Raw genomic sequence first — 26861 nt, 5'->3', positions numbered from 1 at the left:
CTCAGTTTGGCCGGGTGGCCAGCTCTAGGAAGTCTTGGTGGTTCCAAACTTCTTCCATTTAAGAATCAAATCAAATCAAATTTTATTGGTCACATGCGCCGAATACAACAGGTGCAGACATTACAGTGAAATGCTTACTTACAGCCCTTAACCAACAGTGCATTTATTTTAAACAAAAAAAGTAAGAATAAAACAACAACAAAAAAAGTGTTGAGAAAAAAAAGAGCAGAAGTAAAATAAAGTGACAGTAGGGAGGCTATATATACAGTAAAATAAAGTGACAGTAGGGAGGCTATATATACAGGGGGGTACCGTTGCAGAGTCAATGTGCGGGGGCACCGGCTAGTTGAGGTAGTTGAGGTAATATGTACATGTGGGTAGAGTTAAAGTGACTATGCATAAATACTTAACAGAGTAGCAGCAGCGTAAAAAGGATGGGGTGGGGGGGCAGTGCAAATAGTCCGGGTAGCCATGATTAGCTGTTCAGGAGTCTTATGGCTTGGGGGTAGAAGCTGTTGAGAAGTCTTTTGGACCTAGACTTGGCACTCCGGTACCGCTTGCCGTGCGGTAGCAGAGAGAACAGTCTATGACTAGGGTGGCTGGAGTCTTTGACAATTTTGAGGGCCTTCCTCTGACACCGCCTGGTATAGAGGTCCTGGATGGCAGGGAGCTTTGCCCCAGTGATGTACTGGGCCGTACGCACTACCCTCTGTAGTGCCTTGCGGTCAGAGGCCAAGCAGTTGCCATACCAGGCGGTGATGCAACCAGTCAGGATGCTCTCGATGGTGCAGCTGTAGAATTTTTTGAGGATCTGAGGACCCATGCCAAATCTTTTTAGTCTCCTGAGGGGGAATAGGCTTTGTCGTGCCCTCTTCACGACTGTCTTGGTGTGTTTGGACCATGATAGTTCGTTGGTGATGTGGACACCAAGGAACTTGAAGCTCTCAACCTGTTCCACTACAGCCCCGTCGATGAGAATGGGGGCGTGCTCAGTCCTCTTTTTTTTCCTGTAGTCCACTATCATCTCCTTTGTCTTGGTCACGTTGAGGGAGAGGTTGTTGTCCTGGCACCACACGGCCAGATCTCTGACCTCCTCCCTATAGGCTGTCTCATCGTTGTCGGTGATCAGGCCTACCACTGTTGTGTCGTCGGCAAACTTAATGATGGTGTTGGAGTCGTGTCTGGCCATGCAGTCATGGGTGAACAGAGAGTACAGGAGGGGACTGAGCACGCACCCCTGAGGGGCCCCCGTGTTGAGGATCAGTGTGGCAGATGTGTTGTTACCTACCCTTACCACCTGGGGGCGGCCCGTCAGGAAGTCCAGGATCCAGTTGCAGAGGGAGGTGTTTAGTCCCAGGATCCTTAGCTTAGTGATGAGCTTAGAGGGCACTATGGTGTTGAATGCTGAGCTGTAGTGTGATGATGGAGGCCACTGTGTTCTTGGGGACCTTCAATGCTGCAGACATTTTTTGGTACCCTACCAGTTTATACGAATGGCAGTTAGCATTTAAAAGTCACTTTTTCTAAACCTGAAAAGGGACAACTTCTAAATGTTATGCAGCAAAAACAGCCAAATATATCCAAATCGGATTTTAGTAACCACATTATGGGCCTGTTACAATACATAAATCATTAAGGATTTAACAAATATCCACTGTGTTAGATCAGATTTGTTGAACGTGATCCAATCCAGCGTCCTTCTATTCCCCATGGTCTGCATTTATTCCATTATCCTCATTACCGCATCTATCTCCATTATCTCAAACTAATTTTTGTGTCTTTGAAATCCCTACATGAGGTATCATAAACATGTTATTTATTTGTGAAGCTGTTCTGATAGTCTTTTGTCAAAGTTTATCCATGTTTTTGTTGTCAGGGAAGTGAGTTTGTGTTTATACAGGATGTACCGCCCCTACCTACCATCAACCAATCATGTCAATGCGGAGCTATGCAGAGCCGTCTGCATTGTTAAAGCCAATTTATGCTTGCTCTGGAATTGTGATTAAGTGGCTCCGTACAGAGGATTTGACGCAATTGCGTAGCCTCTAGGGGCACGCAGAGGCCAAATCGAGCTCTGTACCGCATCGCTGTGCGCCTCCCAAATGTCTTAACAATGCGGAGGGCTCCATATAGCTCCACATTTACATGATAGGTTGACCTTAGGTGGGGGCAGGAGGTCCTGTATAAACACAAACTCACTTCCTTGACAACTTCCTTCACAACAGCTCTGCTCCGCGAAGCGCAAGAAGTATGAATGCTCTGACTTCTGCGGAGGCTGCATCGCACTAAATGCTGTATGGCCACTGCAGACGTTGGATTGACCATGCAGAGCCCCTACGCATACAAAGCAGAAAGAGGACCGTTTCCAAATAATCTACAGGACAACAAAAAATATTTTCAAATCAAATACATTTGTATTTATCACATGCGCCGAATACAAGTGTGCAGACTTTACAGTGAAATGCTTGCTTACGAACCTTTCCCAACAATGCAGAGTTTAAACATAATAATAAAAAAATGTCATAGTAACTAACACAATGGAATAAAATACACAAGAATGGAGCTATATACAGGGAGTACCAGTACCAGATCAATGTGCAGAGGTACGAGGTATTTGAGGTAGATATGTACATGAAGGCAGGGTAAAGTGACTAGGCATCTGGATAGATAACAATAAGAGTAAAATAAAGAACAGTGTAGCAGCATCAAATGATGAGTGTAAAAGTGTGTGTGTGTGTGTGTGTGTGTATGTGAATGTGTGAGGGTTTTGTGTGGGAGTGACAGTGTAGTGTGTGTGAGGGAGTGTGTATGTAGAGTGTATATAACATCTAGTGATTGTGCGTAGGGTCAGTGGAAGATAGAGTCAGTGCAGATAGTTTGGGTACCATTAATTGACTATTTAGCAGTCTGGCTATTTAGCAGCCTTAAGGATTGGAGGTAGAAGCTGTCTTGGAGCCTGTTGGTCCGAGAGCCGATGCTTTGGTACCATTTGCCGGATGGTAGCAGAGTGAATAGTCTATGGCTTGGGTGACTGGAGTCTTTGGCAATTTTTCGGGCCTTCCTTTGACACCATCTGATATAGAGGTCCTGGATGGCCGGGAGTTCGGCCCCAGTGATGTACTGGGCTGTCCGCACCACCCTCTGTAGCCCTTTGCGGTCAAGGGTGTTGCAATTGCCATACCAAGTGGTGATGAAGCCAGTCATGATGCTCTCGATGGTGCAGCTGTAGAACTTTTTGAGGATCTGAGGGCCCATGCCAAATCTTTTCAGCCTCCTGAGGTGAAGAGCCGCTGCCGTGCTCTCTTCACGTCTGTGCGGGTGTGTATGGACCATGTTCAGTCCTTAGTGATGTGTACGCCAAGGAGCTTGAAGATCTCGACCCGCTCCACAACAGCTCCATCGATGTGGATGGGGGCGTGCTGTCCCCTCTTTCTCCTATAGTCCACGATCAGCTCATTGGTCAAACTGACGTTGAGGGAGAGGTTGTTGTCCTGGCACTACACTGCTAAGTCTCTGACATCCTCCCTAAGTAGTCTGTCTGACTGCCCGCTCCCACCCTCTGCATGAAAAATGCAGACTGCGCCGCAATGATCTCTGTCGGGACCCGCAGGTCCTGCAGGCATCCCGCGGGAATGCAGCCCTCTAGTTTGTATCCTTTTAAATAGGCCTAAGCTAGGCTACAATTCTGTACCTTTTCTTCTGAGAGCGTAGGAAGGTATGTAATTTTTGTCCTGTTTGATTTTGCTTTGATCAACACCACATGATTGCTTATTGTCATCTTATTATTGCCCGTGTAGTATTTTATTTCAGTAGGAGATCATAGACAACTAAAATCTGATGAATGAGATTAATACAATCAGTAGGTTACTGGTGCACACTGTAAATCCAGTTTTCAATAGCCTAAAGAAAAACAGATTTAGAGGACTGCACAAAGAAGTTGAGGGAAAGACTAAATCAGTTGTGTAAATCCAGCAATTATGTTTTTTGTGTGTGACAGTTGTTGCATTGCCTACAGGGGCATAGACATGCACCTTCAAGGCATTGACTAGTTTGATTTTCATTTCAGAAATAAAATACCAAATAAGGTAGCAAATAAAGCATAATTATTATGTCATTATTGCTAGGATAAAAACTGTGTAGTACTGAAAAGAACATCGCTGGACAACATGTAGAGATGCGCAGCCAGGATGTACATTGATGTTCGCGAACACGACCAATTAAAAGAATACCCATAATGCAAAGCGGTTGATCACATTGGAAGCAATCGCTCAGCCTATACACGAGTGTCAAATTCAAGGTGAGTGGTGTTTTTCAGCAGAATTTAACGCATTTTTATCGTTTTCATTGTATTAACGACAAATCTTACATGTTCGTCGTCTTCATGCTAATACAAGTCATAGCTGGCTGGTAAGAGACAAACATGATAACGCGAGTGCTAAGCAAGCTAAAGTTATCATAGGGTCGACTAATACTGTAACTTCCTCAAATACTGTAAGTTAGCTAGTGTCATGTCTTTTTTGCTTTAGATGCCTGTATGGAAGATGTGCACAGGTTGGGTTTCCACTAGTTACCACAGCCACGTTACTACCGTCAGCTATCTAGCTAGGAACCGTTAACGTTAACTTGCTAGGAACTTCAGCTAGCTACTGTACATGCACTGTTAGCTTTCGTCAGTAATATACCTGTTCAGTTTGTTAGCTAGTTTGGTACTGTCAAAGTTAACTGTTGTCATTTGTCCCTCTCTCTCCGTTTGATAGTATGGCGCTTCATAAACTATTCCGTCTGTCCTCGCTGTTCCGCTCCGCGGTGTCATTGACACTGCGCAGGAATGTCGGCCTGTCTGCTGTCCTCTTCAACCGGGCCAAGGACCTGGACCCTATCCAGAAACTATTCCTAGACAAGATCCGCGACTACAGCACCAAGAGCAAGTGAGTGTAATAAATAACTGCACTATTGTCCGACTGTCACCGCTGGCCTACTCTAATGTACAGTGGGGAAAAAAAGTATTTAGTCAGCCACCAATTGTGCAAGTTCTCCCACTTAAAAAGATGAGAGGCCTGTAATTTTCATCATAGGTACACGTCAACTATGACAGACAAATTGAGATTTTTTTTCCCAGAAAATCACATTGTAGGATTTTTAATGCATTTATTTGCAAATTATGGTGGAAAATAAGTATTTGGTCAATAACAAAAGTTTCTCAATACTTTGTTATATACCCTTGGTTGGCAATGACACATGTCAAACGTTTTCTGTAAGTCTTCACAAGGTTTTCACACACTGTTGCTGGTATTTTGGCCCATTCCTCCATGCAGATCTCCTCTAGAGCAGTGATGTTTTGGGGCTGTGCAACACGGACTTTCAACTCCCTCCAAAGATTTTCTATGGGGTTGAGATCTGGAGACTGGCTAGGCCACTCCAGGACCTTGAAATGCTTCTTACGAAGCCACTCCTTCGTTGCCCGGGCGGTGTGTTTGGGATCATTGTCATGCTGAAAGACCCAGCCACGTTTCATCTTCAATGCCCTTGCTGATGGAAGGAGGTTTTCGCTCAAAATCTCACGAGACATGGCCCCATTCATTCTTTCCTTTACACGGATCAGTCGTCCTGGTCCCTTTGCAGAAAAACAGCCCCAAAGCATGATGTTTCCACCCCCATGCTTCACAGTAGGTATGGTGTTCTTTGGATGCAACTCAGCATTCTTTGTCCTCCAAACACGACGAGTTGAGTTTTTACCAAAAAGTTCTATTTTGGTTTCATCTGACCATATGACATTCTCCCAATCCTCTTCTGGATCATCCAAATGCACTCTAGCAAACTTCAGACTGGCCTGGACATGTACTGACTTAAGCAGGGGGACACGTCTGGCACTGCAGGATTTGAGTCCCTGGCGGCGTAGTGTGTTACTGATGGTAGGCTTTGTTACTTTGGTCCCAGCTCTCTGCAGGTCATTCACTAGGTCCCCCCGTGTGGTTCTGGGATTTTTGCTCACCGTTCTTGTGATCATTTTGACCCCACGGGGTGAGATCTTGCGTGGAGCCCCAGATCGAGGGAGATTATCAGTGGTCTTGTATGTCTTCCATTTCCTAATAATTGCTCCCACAGTTGATTTCTTCAAACCAAGCTGCTTACCTATTGCAGATTCAGTCTTCCCAGCCTGGTGCAGGTCTACAATTTTGTTTCTGGGGTCCTTTGACAGCTCTTTGGTCTTGGCCATAGTGGAGTTTGGAGTGTGACTGTTTGAGGTTGTGGACAGGTGTCTTTTTATACTGATAACAAGTTCAAACAGGTGCCATTAATACAGGTAATGAGTGGAGGACAGAAATATTGCTTGTTTGTAGGTGACCAAATACTTATTTTCCACCATAATTTGCAAATAAATTCATAAAAAATCCTACAATGTGATTTTCTGGATTTTTTTTCTCTCATTTTGTCTGTCATAGTTGACGTGTACATATGATGAAAATTACAGGCCTCTCTCATCTTTTTAAGTTGGAGAACTGACTAAATACTTTTTTTACCCCACTGTACATGTTTCTTCATGTTGGTAGGCAATAAGTTAGCTAGGCTTAAGTGGAATGACCCGTGATGTCATGACTGAGATGGTGGCAGGGAGTCTGCACGTCATTTTAGCACTGCAGAGCAATTTACAGAAGGCTGGGCCATACGTTCAGTAAGCAGACGTTGCAAATAGAAATGTCAGGAACGGAGCTGGCAGACTTGATTATACAGTACGTCTGAGTCGTGTTTATTCTACATAATATATTTATATCTGAACGTTCCACAATGTTGTGCCCCTTCTGAACCCAGCCATATATGCCTAGATGGCAAGATCCATGAAACGCATAGGATGCTGAATATGTTTTTATAGGGTATACATGTCTGAGTCATTATAGGGTATAATAATTATAGGGCTGATTTAGTTATGTGGTTTATTGAACTCATCCACTACAACAACAGTAGGGCTGTCTCCGACAAAAAAAATCTTGGTGACCAAGATTCGTCTGTTCTTTCGACCAATTGATTGGTTGAAATTTTAAAACGTGTATTTTGTCCATATATATAGACATCCTATGTGTTTTAATAAAATCAACTATATTCACTGAGCTTGTCTGATGCTTTAAGCACACTGTTTGATTAAATAATTAAGACACAAAAATGACTAGAGGGAGTCCGACCAGCAGTTGATTTAATTGTGCAGGGCTAAGACTTGCTGCGCTTTGTTTAAAAAAAAAAAAGACAGCGAGTGACTTTGACTAGCACCTGTTCTCTCTCTCCTCCGTGCTGCAGTGACCACCACAGAACATCAAAGTGTTTATCGTGCTGTCCATGTTGCTTAAGTTGCAACATAATTACAGCCATTTCTGACTGAAAAGTTCTGTTACTGAAATTCCTCATTTGTTTAGGAAAAACATTCCCTATTCCCTCAACCCTTGCTCTCTTTACGTGACACATGTATGCATCGCATGCACGTGACCAATAGGGCCTGACCTGTAGCATATCATAATCACATCAATAAATTGGTTATAACAAACTCGGAACGCCATAACAGCAAAATGGATGCAGAGGACGTGACAAACTCAAAAAGGGGGAATGTTTACTGGTTGCTCATGAGGTAAAGGGGAAGTCAGATGTGTGGAATAAATTTGACTAGTTGTGGAAAATACTGGAGATCAAGAAAAATAAGGTAAGGAGCAAGCGCTGCGTGCATATTGTGTGCGCCAAACAGGTGCTGTATAGATTACAATATAATTTTTTGGAACATTTGGAACAACGTAAAATACATTATAAGCGTACCAGAGAATTTGTTCTGATGTTTTTTTTATTAAGCCTTTATTACAGCAAAGACTAAAAACAGTCGCATTCATTCATGAATGCAATTTCCGAAATGGAACGGTTTATTTATTGTGTACGCTAATTATTCAAGGCTCGCTTGATTGCATTTAAAATCATAATAATAATAATAATATGCCATTTAGCAGACGCTTTTATCCAAAGCGACTTACAGTCATGCGTGCATACATTTTTTGTGTATGGGTGGTCCCGGGGATCGAACCCACTACCTTGGCGTTACAAGCGCCGTGCTCTACCAGCTGAGCTACAGAGGACCACATGAATGACTCATATGCTGTGTGATGACATGAATGAATGATTGATACAGTAGCCTACATAAGTATTGAAATATAGGCCTAAGTAAGTTATGGTATTAAGACTATATAAAGCCAGGCACATTTAATAGTTAGGCTACTGATTTATAGACCTAATTAAGTTGGTTTCCTCTCACCTTTCTTAGACAATAAGGCAAGGGCTGTTTTCTCATCTCCTCCTTCTGATGCTGCCTCCGCTGCATTGTTCTCAACACCAATATGCTGGTTAACTTTGCTATTATGCACATAGCAACATGGTCTAGGAAAAGGTGCCAATTCAACAGCGCACTGATGTGTTTCAGAACCGCAGACAGTGACCACTGTCCAACGTGGGAGAAGGCGCATTTGTTATGAATTAATCTTTTTTTATTAGTTTTGCATCATTGTTATGTTATCATTATGTAATATAACCATATACAATTACAGTAGCACGTCTTGGAGTGATGGACAGTGCCATTCCCACGGCCTCCACAATGGATTAGTCCACTCATAGGCGCAAATCAGACAGGTCTCTTGTACACCACGACTAAAGAAATAAAGGGTCAACCAACAGCCTATCGACAAAATGGGGTCAGCCCTACCACAGAGTAGTGTATTCTATGCTACAGTGTTGTTTTTTACCTCTACGGGATCGGTGTCCCGTATACGGGACAGTTGAGCTAACGTGCGCCAATGTGATTAGCATGACTTTTGTAAGTAACAGCAAACTTTCCAGGACATAGACATGTCTTATATGGGCAGAAAGCTTAAATTCTTGTTAATATAACTGCACTGCACCAATTTGCAGTAGCTATTACAGTGAAAAAATACCATGCTCTTGTTTGAGGAGAGTACACAACAACAAAAAACGTATCACGGCAACTGGTTTGATACATTCACCTCTGAAGGTAAATAATATACTTACATCCAGTAATCTTGCTCTGATTTGTCATCCTAAGGGTACCAGAGATAAAAGCTAGCATAGTTTTGTTTGATAAAATCAATTTTTATATTCAAATGTAGGAACTGGGTTCTACAGTTTGAACCCCTGCTGTCTCTGGCTCCACACCCACCCTGCTAGATGTGTGAAAGTTAGTGTATAAGCTAATGATCCATCATGTATGACATTCCTGGGAGTGTGTAAACTTACATTTTGTATTAATGTATCATTTTAATATGTTCTCTATAGTTATGTACTTGAAAATGTATCAATTGACCAATTCGGCACATTTGGGCAGACTTGATACAAAATAGTCCAGTATTGTAATTCTTCATTGGATCAATCTGAAACTTTGCACACACTGCTGCGCCTAAACTGCAATATTATATTGTGGGCTTTCTCTTGCATTTCAAAGATGATGGAACAAATAAATAGAAAACGCATGTTTTTTTGTTTGTATTATCTTTTACCAGATTTTAATGTGTTATTCTCCTACATTAATTTCACATTTCCACAAACCTCAGTGTTTCCTTTCAAATGGTATCAAGAATATGCAGATCCTTGCTTCAGGTCCTGGGCTACAGGCAGTTAGATTTGGGTATGTCATTGTAGGCGAAAATTGAAAAAAAGTGTCTGATCCTTAAGAGGTTAAAGGTTAATTCCCCATCTCTCTCCCTTTTCTCCAGGGCTGCAGCAGGTGGGATCGTTGATGCAGGCCCCTCCTATGAAAAGGGTGTCTCAGAGGAGATCACCAAACTGCAGAGGTTATATGGGACCGGTGACCTCACCAAATTCCCTGACTTCAAATTTACAGGTTCGTTAAGGCGATGCACTGCAGTATAGAGCTGGGATGATAAACTGAAAATGATCAGACATTTTACTAATATCATTAATAATGATAAGTAGCCTACAGTAGAGAAATGTGATGTATGAAATAATGGGTGATTGCTAATGGGACAATTGATAGCTACGACGTTTAAAGGGTAATATAAAAAAGTAACTGGGGTGTAAATTCATTTTAATAAACATATCGTTTGATTTCTCTTTATTGTGATATGGGTTTTGTCCATGTCGCCCAGCTCTACTGCAGTAGTAGCATTTATTGGTAGCTCAGTCAGACTAAATTGTAATACCACCATCTCACCCTACATAACTTACACTCATTCTATGCTTAAAGCAGGGGTGTCAAAGTCATTCCATAGTGGGCCTAGTGTCTGTGTGTTTTAGTTTTTTCCTTTCAATTAAGACCTAGACAATCAGTGAGGTGAGTTCTTTACTAATTAGTGACCTTAATTCATCAAGTACAAGGGAGGAGCGAAAACCCACAGACTCGGCCCTCCGTGGAATGAGTTTGACACAGGTGGTTTAAAGGATTCATTCACCATCAACCAGGGTTGTATTCATTAGGCACCAAACGATAAATATATATACAAAAACATGAAAGGAACTACTGGAACTTGTCCAATAAACGCTTGTTTTTGTTTTCCTTTGCAAAGTGTTTTACTACGGTATGCAGTAATGAATACTTAAATGTAAATGTAATGAATACAACCCAGCATTACTCACAATCTCCCTTCTCTCTTCTCCAGAGCCCCAGCTGCAGGAAGTGGCCAAGTGAACACTGGCCATGATGACGTTGTCTCTGTCCTACATGTCACCATTATAATGTACTATTTAATAAAGGATGTTGGATTAAATGTGAACATGTTTGCTTTCTTATGCTAATCAGTCAAGGGGTTATAGTGAGAGTGGTTTTGCAAACCATGTTCTACCTTACATGCTTGCATTTCTACTTTATAAAATGTTTTGATCATTTACTGATTTTGAATGATGAGTCTCGCTCGCCTGACTCATGGCGCTCCACCCTGCTCCAGCGGCTGTGGGAAGAGACTACATGGTGAGAAATGATTGAACACGTTTTGGATAAATCTTTAATACTGAATAAACATCTTACAAAGAATAAACTAACAGCAACTCATTCATCCATTGCCTAAGAAACATACTCTATTATAAAAAAAATGCAGTAGCACAATAATACTTTAGCTTAAACAAAACAAGAAAACACTTACAAAAGAGCCCCTAGATAGAATATGACATAACTACTTTTGAAAGGTATTGGGCATCACAAAATGTTGGCAACTTCGAGTGAGCAGGGGTCCATCTCAAAGGTCTCAATTCAATCAGTACTGTTGAAGTTCAGAGCTTTAGCACGTTTGAAATATAAAGGTAATTTACGATTGAGCTGACATATGCAGCGTTTAACGTGAATGCAGTCTCTGCGAACACAGGAACATAACCTTTACATTTCTATCATAGCTCTGAACTTCAGCAATACAGATTGAATCGAGCCCCAAGCTTCTCCTTTCCTTCACATGCACGGTTCTGAAAGCAATATAGTGGATGGCCAATATTCAAGAAAGAGAGGAAGCCGCCATAAAACTATTTTGGTGAGCTCAGTGGTGTTTTTCGGTCTCACAAGTCTCCTGGTCTCACAAACACTACTTTAATATTATTGAGATCCAGCCCAAGCAACAACAAAAAAACATCTCTATCTTAAAACAGACGGATTTTGATGTGGATTTTAAAAAATTACAGTATGCTAATTTGACGCAGACATTAACTAGGTAATTTTGAACCGACATATGCAGTGTTTACCGTGAATGAGGTCTCCGCGAGTACTGCCCGCGGAAGAAGATGGATTTTCTTATTCTGCATTGTGGGCTCCCAAGTCGCGCAGCAGTCTAAGGCACTGCACCACAGACCCTGGTTCGATTCCAGGCTGTATTATAACCGGCCGTGATTGGGAGTCCATAGGGTGGCGCACAATTGGCCCAGCATCATCCAGATTAGGGTTTGGCCGGGGTAGGCTGCCATTGTAAATAAGAATTTATTCTTAACTGACTTGCCTAGTTAAATAAAAATCAAGGCTTAGCCAAAAGCCATCAGAAAATATTTACAGTATATTACACTCAGATGCCATGTTCAAGTCTTTGGTATAAAATAAGATTTAGGTAGTTCATGTTTTGGCCAGTTGAGGGGTAAGTGAGCATTTGTGTGGGATGTCATTTTTAACAACTTGGCCACCAGAGGGGGAATAGAGTGCCATGTGACTAATATAATAGGCTCGCATTGAGGGCCCAAGTACAGAAAAACAGGAGGAATACAGGGCCTCTACGCTAAGTTGTCTGTGCCTCCTTGCTATTCATTTGGATCGAATAAAACTACTCCAGTCTTGCCATGATGCCGGTGTGTGTGGTTTCTTTTAGGGGTTGTCGAGGTCCTCACAGCATGAAGGACTGGGTGTGTTTGAAGTTCACAGGCTGAGAGAGAAGAACAGTAGCATATTTTCATTCGGTCAGAACTACTGCAGTTCAGCTCTTTTTCTCTCCATTATTAGTAACATTTGGAGAATTTTACTTACTACTACTACTACCACCAAGATAATTCTACCAGTAATTATCATATTGTCTTTTAATATGGTGATAAAATGTTATCTAGAATCAATCTAGAAAATGTTATGTGCTCAAAGTAATGTGTAAGCGGTAATGCTCAAGTCAACATTTCCTGTGAATATAATACCCATCCATGAATACACCAACAGACAAAATCAGAGAAAATTACTCACATCTTGGGGCGGAGGGCTGTAGTTGGCATTCGTCCTGGAAGACAGAGGCATTTATAAAGATACTAGATTGTTTGACACAGTGGAGGGAGCGAGTTTCATAAATGTGATGCAGCTGTGGTCGCAGTAAAAACATTGGCCACTATCAAAGAACACCACTACATCTAACACACCACAGGACACGGTCCTAGGGAGCTGAAAGGGCAACCTTTTCTGTAAAGGACTCCTGGGCACACACGCGCAAGCGCACACAAACACAGTGTGTGCTTCTATGTAAAGTCCTGTTCATTGTCAATTGTTCAATTGTCTACTTTTAAATCTATTACTCTGTCTGTCTGTGGGTAAGACTCACTTGTCTTCTGTTCTGTGGAGGTTTTGGCTGCTGATGTGGGCCACACCGTGACACTGAGGGATCCAAAAGGACCTGGGGGGGGGGTCAAAGTTGAGTGAGGGGGTGATGAGGTTCACACACCATGCTCAGGGTTACTAACAACACGACCACACGGAGCAGGTAAGCTAATCACAATTCAGCCGGGAGGGGAGTTTATAAGCAGCCAGGGTTCACTTGAAAAAGAGATGTCAATCACAATATGACTTCCCTAGATAAAGGATGATTAATTATTGTTATTATTTGTAATTCATTTAAAATAATCATGATAGTATTCTTAGTCATCTAACTGGCCTAATCTAGAGTCAGTCAGTCAAAATAACAAACCTAGTTTTTTTTAACTGGGTCACAAATCACCTGTTAGTGTCTCTCTCTGTGAGAAGAGACAGGCTTGCACCGCTGGGCTCAATCACACACACCTATCACTCTCTACTGACCTTACTCAGCACATTAACACGCACACACCTCTATTAGTCTGTGGTAGTTACACAGCAATGTAGATGTATTCAGTGTCAGGGTGTGTTCACTATATTTTAATAATTCTGAATGGCTTTAAGGAGACACAAGCTCTTACCTTCCTCTGTGTCCTGGAGATGGATTGAAATTGGAGGGAGGATGGGGGAGAGGAGGAGAGTGGAGACAGAAAGTAAGAGGAAGTGAGTACAAAAACTTTCACTAGCAAATTGTATTTACTAACAGACAGACTGACAGACAGACAGACAGTCAGACAGACAAACGGGCAGACAGATACATATTGTATGTACATGGAAAGACAGAGAGAGGGACAGACAGACTCACTGCTGAAGTAGCCATTACGGTGTGCATAGTACCCCCCGAAGCCACAAATGGCGATGACCAGACAGATGACCACGACCGCAGCAACGACCCCTGCCATGTTTACATCCTCTGAAAGAGAGAGTGGAGGGAGCGAGAGAGGTTGAGAGTCACGCTAGTTGGTTTCAATACTAACGACACATCAAATAACATTTCTCTATACGCAGATGACATTCTCCTCTATGTAACCAACCCTCAAGCCAGTATCCACAATATCTTGGACCTGAAGCATCGTTACCTATTGCTCCACAAAAGCCACGGCTTTTAGGGATATTCAAGAGGTCTTTTCTTTATTTTTTTATTACTGTTTTTGTTGTATCCATTTGTTCTAATGTTTTCTTGTATGTAAAAAAGAAGCTTAGAAGACCAATTGTACAGTTGTATGCCTATATACCTACACTTCACAATAAAACATATCTGAAACACGAGAGTCACGGTAGTTTGTGGAAAGACAAAACTACACTCATATGAACAACAATCATGGCTAGCGGTACTGGAGCGCCAAGTCTAGGTCCAAAAGGGCTTCTTAACAGCTTCTACCCCCAAGCCATAAGACTACTAAACAGTTAATCAAATGGCTACCCGGACTATTTGCATTGTTCCCCCACCCCCTCTTTTACGCTGCTGCTACTCTCTGTTTATTATCTATGCATAGTCACTTTAACTCTACCTACATGTACAAATTACCTCGACTAACCTGTGCCCCCACACATTGACTCTGTACCGGTACCCCCTGTATTTTTACTTATCTATTTTTTACTTAACACTTATTTTTCTTAAAACTGCATTGTTGGTTAAGGGCTTGTAAGTAAGCATTTCACTGTAAGGTCTACACCTGTGGTATTCGGCGCATGTGACAAATAACATTTGATTTGATTTGATCATTCTTATAATAACACACACACTTGCATGCATGCACACCCACCTATCTTCATGTGTTTAGCCTCACACATCTTGGGCGGCCCCACTTCGTTTGATGCCAGACAGCTGTACTGTCCCGCGTCGCCTCTCGCCACCATCTTAAACTCCTTCCAGAGGAGAGGGAAAGAGACAGATGGAGGGATCAACAGAAAGAAAAAGAGAGAGGAAGAGGATATGATGCACAGAACCTGTACAGTATTTTTGGCAATTGGTCTAGAGTTTACCAGTGTGCTTCCAAACTAAGGGTCTATATGGGTTGATGTCTGACCAAAGGGAAGTGACCTGTAGGTAGCCACTGTTGGTCTGAACTGTAGCTAAGGTTTGAGTGTCCTACTGAAGTTTATATTAACATATACTGTGCTAGTGGTTGGTTATACTTCCATGTATTGGAGTCTGTATTGGAGGCCTGCTACACCGGATGCATAACTAACAGTATACGGAGCGTGAGGCGCTCCTATTAATCTCAATGAAACTTGGGCATAAGTGAGCTGTAGGTGAAGTTACACTTTGGTTCCATTTTCAGCTCAAATAGGATAAAGAAGCTCGCACATTGCTCTCGCTGGCCAAAAGTTACACTTCCAGTGTAGCAGGTAAAAAAAAATTACTATTTTCTTGACGCCCTAGTGGCTCCTATGTAACACACAGTCAGTGTGTGTGTGGCTGGGCCCTCGTTCTCTCAAATTCAAATTCATATTGCTTTACTGGCACATACATTGAGTAAATCGTGCCAAAGCATCAATGGTATGACTGCATATACACTGTTCTTAAAAAGTATCTCACCAGTATGCCCGTAACTGGGTTAAGGTGGTAGGTGGCGTTGGCCATACGGGAGGGGGTCAGCGGCTTGTCATCTTTGTACCAGGAGTAGGTGGCTGGGGGGATGCTCTGCTGGTCCCTACAGCGCAGCTGCACCACAGAACCCGTCAGGGCTGAGCTGGGTATCTCACAGGATGGGGTGTGGGGGGGCACTGTGGGGAGGGTACAGCCACAATGTCAGCAGGGTTAAGGGGGTGCACAAACAGCATGTCTGAGACAACACACAGACACACTCAGTCAGTCAGACCCTCTCAGTCAGCCAATCAGACAGATGGTGTGGTACCAACCCAAGACTTTGAGGGTGATGTTAGTCTCCCCCAGGGTGATGGTGTCGTGAGGGGCACTGATCTCACAGCGGTACTCGCCCGCGTCTTTCTGGGTCACCCTCTGTAGGGTCACCGTCGCCCCCTTGATCCTTGCACGCCCCGCAAAGTCACCTGGGAGAGGGGAAACCGGTCAACACAGAGAAGGGGGGTGGGGGGGGATGGATATTTAGTTTCTTAAGGAAAAGTTTTATACTTAAACTACCATCAATCCTCTGGTAACTTCTCATTCAAATGTCTTTGTAATGTTCATCACATTCTGCTTTATGTTGATGAAGCTCTTAAAATGAATTTCCCTCATGTGAGGAGAGTAAATGAAATCGGAGTCTGGAGATGGGCTCTGGACAGGGGTTAAAAGAGACAGAAAGAGAAAGACAGCGATGGAAGATAATGTGCCAGGACAGCCAATCACCTCTGAAGTGTCCCTCATAGTAAACAAATGATACATCTGTTCCTTTCTTCTTCCACTCGATTCGAGGATTCTGTTCCTTCTCTGTCCGAAAATCACAGCTCAGAACCGCATCAGAGTTCTCACGGACCTCCACCTTGGGTGTGGTTGTTGACACGGTAACAGGGACAATGGGAAGGCCTGAGGGATGGAGAGAGAGAGAGAGAGAGAGAGAGAGAGAGAGAGGTGCCACGTATGGGGTTGGGGGAAAGGGTTGTAAGATGGAGGACCAGTTATGAACAAGTTAACTCAGTTATAAAATCAGCTATACGGCAGTTATAATCAGTTATGAACTAGTTATAATCTGTTATAAACCAGTTATATTCAGTTATGATGAACCAGTTGTAAATGTTGTATGAACCAATTACAGCTTTTATGAACCAGTTTTTCCTCTGGACCAGATTGGAAGTGGAGCATGGATGATTGGTTGGTTGGCTGGCTGACTGTGTCTCTGTGTGCCTCTGTGTCTGTGTGGCTCCAGTTGAACTTGTGCATCTTGACAGGAATAGGAAATAGGAGCAGCCCTTCCTGTTGGTTGATTGGTGCATGAGGTCAGGATTATAGTTTTGTCATCCTGTTGCTGACCACAGGTCGCCCGGGTAACACCCGTCCATCGAGGGAGGAGCGTGTTTGGTACAGTAATGTTATGTACTACACACACGCACACTTAATATGCGGGTCGTTCCATGAAAAGACTGCCTTTTGCATCCCTTTTGATATTTTAAGTAGAAATTGTGCATCAATATTGAATTTTAAAAGCCTGTTATATTAAATGAAGTGCCTTCGGAAAGTATTCAGACCCCTTGACTTTTTCCACATTTTGTTATATTACAGCCTTATTCTAAAATTGATTAAATTGTTGTTTTTTCCTGTACCACATGGAGAATTCAATAAATCCGTTTTATTTATACGAATAAAGATTTTTTTTGGGGGGGGGGGGGGTAGATCAGATTTAATATTGCAGCTAGATTGTAGCTTCCATCAATGTAATTGTCTGCATCATTTCCAATCCCCCGTAAATATTTGTTGTAAATATACACTACTGTTCAAAAGTTTGGGGTCACTTAGAAATGTCCTTGTTTTCGAAAGAAAAGAAAATTCTTTGTCCATTAAAATAACATCAAATTGATCAGAAATACAGTGTAGACATTGTTCATGTTGTAAATGGCTACTGTAGCTGGAAACGGCTGATTGTTTATGGAATATCTACATAGGCGTACAGAGGCCCATTATCAGCAAACATCAGCCCTGTGTTCCAATGGCACGTTGTGTTTGCTAATCCAAGTTTATCATTTTAAAAGGCTAATTGATCATTAGAAAACCCTTTTGCAATTATGTTAGCACAGCTGAAAACTGTTGTGCTGATTAAAGAAGCAATAAAACTGGCCTTCTTGAGACTAGTTGAGTATCTGGAGCATCAGCAATTGTGGGTTCGATTACAGGCTCAAAATGGCCAGAAACAAACTATTCCATTCGAGAAATTGCCAAGAAACGGAAGGGATGACCTTCTAGGCAGAGTTGCAAAGAAAAATCCATATCTCAGACTGGCCAATAAAAAGAAAAGATTAAGATGGGCAGTCTGAGATATGGCTTTTTCTTTGCAACTCTGCCTAGAAGGTCAGCATCCCGGAGTCGCCTCTTCACTGTTGACGTTGACTGGTGTTTTGCGGGTACTATTTAATGAAGCTGCCAGTTGAGGACCTGTGAGGCGCCTGTTTCTCAAACTAGACACTCTAATGTATTTGTCCTCTTGCTCAGTTGTGCACCAGGACCTCCCACTCCTCTTTCTATTCTGGTTAGAGCCAGTTTGCGCTGTTCTGTGAAGGGAATAGTACACAGCGTTGTAAGAGATCTTCAGTTTCTTGGCAATTGCTCGCATGGAATAGCCTTAATTTCTCAGAACAAGAATAGACTGACGAGTTTCAGAAGAAAGTATTTTGTTTCTGGCCATTTTGAGCCTGTAATCGAACCCACAATTGCTGATGCTCCAGATACTCAACCAATCTCAAGTAGGCCAGTTTTATTGTTTCTTTAATCAGCACAACAGTTTTCAGCTATGCTAACATAATTGCAAAAGGGTTTTCTAATGATCAATTAGCCTTTTAAAATGATAAACTTGGATTAGCAAACACAACGTGCCATTGGAACACAGGACTGATGGTTGCTGATAATGGGCCTCTGTACGCCTATGTAGATATTCTATTAAAAATCTGCTGTTTCCTGCTACAATAGCCATTTACAACATTAACAATGTCTACACTGTATTTGATGTTATTTTAATGGACAAAAAAATGGCTTTTCTTTCAAAAACAAGGACATTTCTAAGTGACCCCAAACTTTTGAACAGTAGTGTATATACACATACATACCCACATACTGTATATATATATAAATATACATATATATATAGACACATACATACATACATACATATATATATATATACACATATATATATAATATATATATATATATAATATATATATATATATATATATATATATATATATATATATATATATACATACATATATATATATACATATACATATATACATATATATCCATACATATATACATACATATATATGTACAGTACCAGTCAGAAGTTTGGACACATACTCATTCAAGGGTTTTATTTATTTTTACTATTTTCTACATTGTATAATAATAGTGAAGACATCAAAACTATGAAATAACACATATGGAATCATGTAGTAACCAAAAAAGTGTTAAACAAATAAAAATTTATTTTATATTTGCGATTCTTCAATTAGCCACCCTTTGCCTTGATGACAGCTTTGCACACTCTTGGCATTCTCTCAACCAGCTTCACCTGGAATGCTTTTCCAACAGTCTTGAAGGAGTTCCCACATATGCTGAGCTCTTGTTGGCTGATTTTCCTTCACTCTGCCGTCCGACTCATCCCAAACCATCTCAATTGGGTTGAGGTCGGGGGATTGTGGAGGCCAGGTCATCTGATGCAGCACTCAATCACTTATTGGTAAAATAGCCATTACACAGCCTGGAGGTGTGTTGGTTCATTGTCCTGTTGAAAAACAAATGATAGTCCCACTAAGCCCAAACCAGATGGGATGGCATATCGCAGCAGAATGCTGGTTAAGTGTGCCTTGGATTCTAAATAAATCACAGACAGTGTCACCAGCAAAGCACCCACACCATAACACCTCCTCCTCCATGCTTTACGGTGGGAACTACACATGCGGAGATCATCCATTCACCACACCGCGTCTCACAAAGACACAGCGGTTGGAACCAAAAATTTCAAATTTGGACTCCAGACCAAAGGATACATTTCCACCGGTCTAATATCCATTGCTCATGTTTCTTGGCCCAAGCAGGTCTCTTCTTCTTATTGGTGTCCTTTAGTAGTGGTTTCTTTGCAGCAATTTGACCATGAAGGCCTGATTCACACAGTCTCCTCTGAACAGTTGATGTTGAGATGTGTCTGTCACTTGAACTCTGTGAAGCATTTATTTGGGCTGCAATTTCTGAGGCTGGTAACTCTAATGAACTTATCCTCTGCAGCAGAGGTAACTCTGGGTCTTCCATTCCTGAGGCGGTCCTCATGAGAGCCAGTTTCATCATAGCTCTTGATGTTTTTTGTGACTGCACTTGAAGAAACTTTCAAAGTTCTTGAAACGTTCCATATTGACTGACCTTCATGTCTTAAAGTAATGATGGACTGTCATTTCTCTTTGCTTATTTGAGCTGTTCTTGCCAATAATATGGACTTGAGGCAAAGCTGTCATCAAGGCAAAGGGTGGCTATTTGAAGAATCTGAAATAGAAAATATATTTTGATTTGTTTAACACTTTTTTGGTTACTACATGATTCCATATGTGTTATTTCATAGTGTTGATGTATTCACTATTATTCTACAATGTAAAAAAGTCAAAATAAAGAAAAATATGTCACGCCTGTTCCCGCTCCCCCTCCCTGGCGCCCGAAGGTGCCAGTCTGCCCATCATTACGCACACCTGTCACCATCGTTACGCCTCGGCCGGCTCGTCAGGCTTCCACGCCTCGGCCGGCTCGTCAGGCTTCCACGCCTCGGCCGGCTCGTCAGGCTTCCACGCCTCGGCCGGCCCTTCAGGCTTGACAGGTTCCCGCGCCTTGGCCGGTTCCCATGCCTCGGCCAGCCCGTCTGGCTCGCCCAGGTGGGACACCGGGTGGCATCCCTACGAGGGGGGGGGGGGGGGGGGGGGGTACTGTCACGCCTGCTCCCGCTCCCCCTCCCTGGCGCTCGAAGGCGCTAGGCTGCCATTCATTACGCACACCTGTCACCATCGTTACACGCATCAGCGCTCATTGGACTCCTTCCCTTTGTTAATTACCTCCCCTATTTCTGTCTGTTCCTCTGTTTGATCCCAGTGTCAGCGTTGATGTTTCGTTTCCCCTGTCCAGACGTGTTTTGTTCCTGTCTGTTTTTTCCATTAAATGTTCACTTCCTGTCTCCCAGCATCTGTCCTCACAAAAACCCTTGAATGAGTAGGTAGGTGTCGAAACTTTTGACTGGTTGTGTGTGTGTATGTAATATATATAATCTTTTTAAAATATATTTTCCTTTATTATTTTCCGCTAACCCTACCACCCCTCCCCTAATTGGAGTAAACTAATGAACAACATCACTTAAGCTTCTACTTCCAGCTTATACATAATAAACTCTGCAAAAAAAGAAACGTCCCTTTTTCAGGACCCTGTCTTTCAAAGAGAATTTGTAAAAATCCAAATAACTTCACAGATCTTCATTGTAAAGGGTTTAAACACTGTTTCCCATGCTTGTTCAATGAACCATAAACAATTGATGAACATGCACCTGGGGAACGGTCGTTAAGACACTAACAGCTTACAGACAGTTATGAAAACTTAGGACACTAAAGAGGCCTTTCTACTGACTCTGAAAAACACCAAAAGAAAGATGCCCAGGGTCCCTGCTCATCTGCGTGAACGTGCCTTAGGCATGCTGCAAGGAGGCATGAGGACAGCAGATGTGGCCAGGGCAATAAATTGCAATGTCCGTACAGTGAGACGCCTAAGACAGCGCTACAAGAAGACAGGATGGACAGCAGATCATCCTCGCAGTGGCAGACCACGTGTAACAACACCTGCACAGGATCGGTACATCTGAACATCACACCTGCGGGACAGGTACAGGATGGCAACAACAACTGCCCGAGTTACACCAGGAATGCACAATTCCTCCATCAGTGCTCAGACTGTCCACAATAGGCTGAGAGAGGCTGGACTGAGGGCTTGTAGGCCTGTTGTAAGGCAGGTCCTCACCTGACGTCACCAGCAACAACGTCGCCTATGGGCACAAACCCACCGTCGCTGGACCAGACAGGACTGGCAAAAAGTGCTCTTCACTGATGAGTCGCGGTTTTGTCTCACCAGGGGTGATGGTCGGATTCGCGTTTATCGTCGAAGGAATGAGCGTTACACCGAGGCCTGTACTCTGGAGCGGGATCGAGTTGGAGGTGGAGGGTCCGTCATGGTCTGGGGCGATGTCACAGCATCATCGGACTGAGCTTGTTGTCATTGCAGGCAATCTCAACGCTGTGCGTTACAGGGAAGACATCCTCCTCCCTCATGTGGTACCCTTCCTGCAAGCTCATCCTGACCCTCCAGCATGTCAATGCCACCAGCCATACTGCTCGTTCTGTGCATGATTTCCTGCAAGACAGGAATGTCAGTGTTCTGCCATGGCCAGCGAAGAGCCCGGATCTCAATCCCATTGAGCACATCTGGGACCTGTTGGATCGGAGGGTGAGGGCTAGGGTCATTCCCCCCAGAAATGTCCGGGAACTTGCAGGTGCCTTGGTGGAAGTGTGGGATAACATCTCACAGCAAGAACTGGCAAATCTGGTGCTGTCCATGAGGAGGAGATGCACTGCAGTTGGTGGCCACACCAGATACTGACTGTTACTTTTGATTTTGACCCCCCCTTTGTTCAGGGACACATTATTCAATTTCTGTTAGTCACATGTCTGTGGAACTTGTTCAGTTTATGTCTCAGTTGTTGAATCTTGTTATGTTCATACAAATATTTACACGTTAAGTTTGCTGAAAATAAACGCAGTTGACAGTGAGAGGACGTTTCTTTTTTTGCTGAGTTTATATACATTTTACAGACACAATCTATTTTACAATAGTTATATTTTGTTTGTTTTTAGTTCTGTCCTTCCTCTACCCTCAACCTCTCCATCTATTTCTGATGTCCATCCAGTTTGATTTCAATTTGCCATATATTTTTAACTGCTGTTTTCAAAAGTTCTGAACCTATATACATTTTACAGACACAGTATATTTTACATTTGTTATCTTGTTATTAGTCCCACCCTTCAGCTACATTCAACCCCTCCCATCTGCATAGCCTACTAATACTATATTCTGCTCAATTAACTAAATACTGACAATTGCTGGCCAGCAAAGCACAAGTCTATCTGTCATGGCCTCCTGTAGCTCAGTTGGTAGAGCATGGCGCTTGCAATGCCAGGGTTGTGGGTTCGATTCCCACAGGGGGCCAGTATGAAAAATGTATGCACTCACTAACTGTAAGTCGCTCTGGATAAGAGCGTCTGCTAAATGACTAAAAATGTACCCCTGAAGTACCCCCTCATGTGCATTTTACCAGTAAGCCTATGGTATCATGAGTCTGATCAAGTACCCCCTTGGATAGGCCAAGTACCCCCAAGTACCCCTGATTGGGAACCACTGGTCTACACTGTACTTAACTGAGGTCATCAACCAAATGAGCCACTCTCTGTTAGCAGTTAGCTAGCTTCCTGTTTAGTTTAGCTTCTGTTTGTTGCACTACTTCCTGTAGTTCTATTAGTGGACCAAGGGGTGGGGAGGGAGCAGAGGAAATGTCCTAACCAATCCTCCTGTCCTCCTGCTTTCCCCCACTGAAGGGCAGGTCTGCGTCCCTATGGGCCCTGGTCAAAAGTCGTACACTATATAGGGAATAGGGTGCCATTTTGAGACGCAAACCGGATCTACGTGGAAGAATGGAGGGAAAGAATGGAGGCCAAAGTGAGACAAAGGCATTGGAGAGGCACAGGAAGTGATAATGGATTTACAGGTCCTCTCAGGGATGGCCTCTTAGATGGCCATGAAAGCAGAGCAAAAGTTGGGAAACAAAATGTAAACAACTTGCTCGCTGAAAAACAATGAAGCAAACAATGAAGCATACTAAGGGCTGCGGTCAATTCCATTTCAATCCAGTCGATTCACAGAAAATAAACGGAAAAACTGTGTGTGAATCCTAGTTATGAGTATTTAGGCAATTAGATCTACTTAGGCCTACACATTATCAGTGGCAGAGTGCGAATTCAAACTGCAGGCTCATGTTGCCTATTCACGTTGTCCTTCGGATGTTTGAGTACAGTAGGCGGTAAAAGTGCAGCCTCGTGTATTTTGTCCCTCCCTGCTTGCTGTCTGTGTTACTTTGTGAGTATGTGTAACACTGTTATCACTGCAGCTGTGTGGGGAGTGTGTGTGCCTCATCACTCCCTCTTTCTCGCTCTCTGAGGAGCATTGTCTCTCCCTGGCTGGATGGACAGAGAGAGGGAGAGAGAGAGACAGAGGATGAGGGAGAGAGACAGACAGACAGACAGACAGACAGACAGAGAGGATGAGATGTGGAGGGAGATAGGAAGAAATAGATGGAGAGAGAACGAGAGAGCGAGAGAGATAACAATAGTTTTATTCTATATTATCAGAGCAGCAGGATCCATCAGTAGCATCCCTGGGTTGAACAAGCTGTTGTCACAGTGTCGGCTGTGGCAAACGCCAGCCACCTTGAGGAGCGTCTCCTTGAGATAACACAGACGTGATAACAACCCTGACATGATGCCCACACTTTCTCTGTCTGTCTGCTGCATGGTGACCTGTCCCTCTCTGAACCCTATGAGCTATTGCACCTGGGACCTACCAGGGTTGGGGTCAATTCAAAGTCAGTAAATTCAGGAAGAAAACTAAAATTTGACAAAGGGACATTTGAAAAGAATTGAAAAGGGACTTTTTTTTATGACTTTGCAATAAATGGAAAATGAGATGCTACTTCTATCAAAAATTCTAAATGCAAATACTTCCTGAATTGAGTGACTTCAATTGGAATTGACCCCAAACCGGACACACACACAAACACCCAACTGGGTTCGAACATGGTTCTCCTGCGAGCCACCCCCCCCCCCCCCCCCCACACACACACAAACTACAAAAACTACACAAGTTGACACATGACCAACCGAACAAGCACAGACACATACACACAAGTTCATACAGCAGATAGTTACCTATTATATACCTTTTATTATAAGCTACAACTGAGCGCTAAATCTGTGCTAGGAGCATTTTATATGGTATGCATCTATATCTATTAGCATCTAAGAGCACATCAATTTCCAGACAGAGAGGGATCTAGAGAGACAGAGAGAATGTGAGTGTGTGTGTGTGTGTGTGTTCTCCTAGGAGAACAAAGCCCCTCTGTGTCTGTGTAACCCTGTACTGCTCTGACAGGAACAGCTGTGCCAGTCAGGGTTGGCGGTGGGGTCTCCTCTCCTCTAACACACGCACCTCAGTGGCTCACTTGCAAAATGTCAGCATCCGAAATGGCACCACAACGTTCAAAACAAGCCTCACCTAAGCTACAGGACAGAACACAGTCCAATCAAGTCTGATGCAAACTATTCCAAACAGTTCCAAATGATAAATCAGCAGACATCAACAGTTGGGCAGACCTGAATGCAGCCCCTCCCCTGGCTGGTTGGCATCTCACTGACACCATGGAAAAGTCCCAAATGGCACCCTTTGTAGTGCACTACTTTTGACCAGAGCCCTATGTGCCCTGATAAAAAGTAGTGCATTATAAAGGGAATATAGGGTGCCATTAGGGATGCACTTTTGACGGCCCTGCTGTTATCAAAGTTGGTGGTACCCACCCTGTGCCCAACCTTGGGTTGCCCACATCCCGATAAGACTGGCCTGCTTCCAACAATAACTTAACGCCACATTAGTGGTCCATATCTGTTTAATGCAGTTGAATGTATTCCAATATCATCACACGCAGTGAGGAAGGCGTTAGCCGAAACGTATGGAGTTGTTGCATTTACTGTATACGAAAGACCGGCAACGTTGGAAAACTTTAGTACAGGCCATATGTTTCTCCAGGAAAGAAGAGGATTAAGTAAAAAGTTAATTCAATTGCAACCGAATCAAGTGCTGGCCCCTTTATTTGTGTGCGTGAGAGTAGAAGCATCAACATGATATAGTGATCTTACAGTTCACAGTAAGATCACAATCATCATTAATTTTTTTATTAGGTGCTTTATCAATATTTTCCTATCTAAAATTGCTTATTTTTTCTAAACACATAAACAGCTGACATGGCATTACAGAGACAAAAGCAATTGCAATAGGGATAATGGTCATTTAATTTTCAAGAATACCAATAATACAGATCAACCCCAACATGCATTACACACGAATTACTCGTTATCATATGGAGTAGCCTAAATGCAAAAGTTTACTTACATTGCATCAGTAGAATGACAAGGGGCAAAAGCAGTGACGCTCTCTCCATCCTGAACTCCTGCTGTTCAAAAGTATGTCCTTCCTCGAAAGATGAGCTGCTCCTGAGCCTCAACGTAGTTCCCGGACTTGTCCACAACTCCAGTAATTCCAGAATCTCGTCGCTCCTTTGGCGAAATTGGTTCCAAAACTCCGTAGTATTTCCTGAGCAGTTAGGCAGCGCGCTGGCGGTTAGGACGTCACACTTTCGGACTTTCTGTAAACTATTACACTAGCCGCATGGCATACGACTGTAGAGTGGCTGTCCTCTCATTAGTCTCTGTAGACGGTCTCCCTGCTGTCCTACTGTTGTGTTAGGGAGGGAGGGAGGTTTGGTGGGGTGAGGAAGAGAGTTGGTGGGGGGCTCCTGGAGAAGGAATGCGGAGAGCGCAACGCTGTGTCCAAGACGCGCACTACACTTGTCCACCGTGCCAACAATGGCCAACTGCACTGACGACTGTTTTTTTCTGTGTGTGTCATCATAGTCTCAGCACTTCAAGCCTATCTACCCTGTGCCCACAGGCATAACGCCATGATATTTACTTTGATACATTTGGATGAATTACTATAAAAGAGGACCACCACGAAGGGTATAGGAAGCAACACCTGTTGACATGTGTGATTGTCGGACAATTGTCGAACTCAGACAACGCTTTCGGATAGAGGCAGGAAACGGCGCACAATGGTACCCTTATAATTAGTTGAAATTGGCCCCTAATGAATGATGCAAATTATTTCATTATAAAGTCCTTCAAAGTAATTCACAATCGTAGGGTGGTTATCATTCTTTCCGCAGTCCCTTAGCGCAGTGGCGTGTATTCATGGATGCCAAGGGAAGCAAGGCTTCCC

The 26861-nt window shown here is 43.1% G+C and overlaps 2 protein-coding genes across 2 annotated transcripts; one reads left to right on the top strand and one right to left on the bottom strand.

The window, feature by feature from the left end:
• Positions 1–4235: 4235 nt before the first annotated feature.
• Positions 4236–10769, top strand: LOC311112035 (ATP synthase-coupling factor 6, mitochondrial-like). Its single transcript, XM_084155003.1, has 4 exons — positions 4236–4297; positions 4758–4928; positions 9753–9880; positions 10656–10769. Exons 2-4 carry the CDS (start codon positions 4759–4761, stop codon positions 10682–10684), a joined length of 327 nt encoding a protein of 108 aa, XP_084011129.1. The 5' UTR covers positions 4236–4297; position 4758; the 3' UTR covers positions 10685–10769.
• Positions 10770–10976: 207 nt separating this feature from the next.
• LOC311112034 (junctional adhesion molecule 2A-like) lies at positions 10977–26317 on the bottom strand. Its single transcript, XM_084155002.1, has 9 exons — positions 25977–26317; positions 16383–16559; positions 15935–16084; positions 15612–15799; positions 14836–14938; positions 13871–13982; positions 13041–13112; positions 12692–12725; positions 10977–12386 (listed from the first exon to the last, which is right to left on the bottom strand). Exons 1-9 carry the CDS (start codon positions 26023–26025, stop codon positions 12348–12350), a joined length of 924 nt encoding a protein of 307 aa, XP_084011128.1. The 5' UTR covers positions 26026–26317; the 3' UTR covers positions 10977–12347.
• Positions 26318–26861: the final 544 nt, after the last annotated feature.

This window comes from Coregonus lavaretus (genome assembly GCF_964263955.1).
Source record: "Coregonus lavaretus genome assembly, chromosome: 38".
Taxonomy (NCBI): Eukaryota; Metazoa; Chordata; class Actinopteri; order Salmoniformes; family Salmonidae; genus Coregonus; species Coregonus lavaretus.
Note: the sequence above shows the minus strand (reverse complement) of the source record. Positions and strands in the feature narration are given on the sequence as shown.

What these genes read in the sequence shown, in the direction of transcription:
- LOC311112035 (XM_084155003.1), top strand. Translation starts at nt 4,759, where the DNA reads ATGGCGCTTCATAAACTATTCCGTCTGTCCTCGCTGTTCCGCTCCGCG. An exon ending in GACTACAGCACCAAGAGCAA is followed by an intron (nt 4,929 to 9,752) that starts GTGAGTGTAATA and finishes CCTTTTCTCCAG; the next exon opens with GGCTGCAGCAGGTGGGATCG. An exon ending in CCCTGACTTCAAATTTACAG is followed by an intron (nt 9,881 to 10,655) that starts GTTCGTTAAGGC and finishes TCTCTTCTCCAG; the next exon opens with AGCCCCAGCTGCAGGAAGTG.
- LOC311112034 (XM_084155002.1), bottom strand. Translation starts at nt 26,025, where the DNA reads ATGGAGAGAGCGTCACTGCTTTTGCCCCTTGTCATTCTACTGATGCAA. An exon ending in TGTCATTCTACTGATGCAAT is followed by an intron (nt 16,560 to 25,976) that starts GTAAGTAAACTT and finishes TCCATCCCTCAG; the next exon opens with GCCTTCCCATTGTCCCTGTT. An exon ending in AATGGCTACTTCAGCAGTGA is followed by an intron (nt 13,113 to 13,870) that starts GTCTGTCTGTCC and finishes CCCCCCCCCCAG; the next exon opens with GTCCTTTTGGATCCCTCAGT.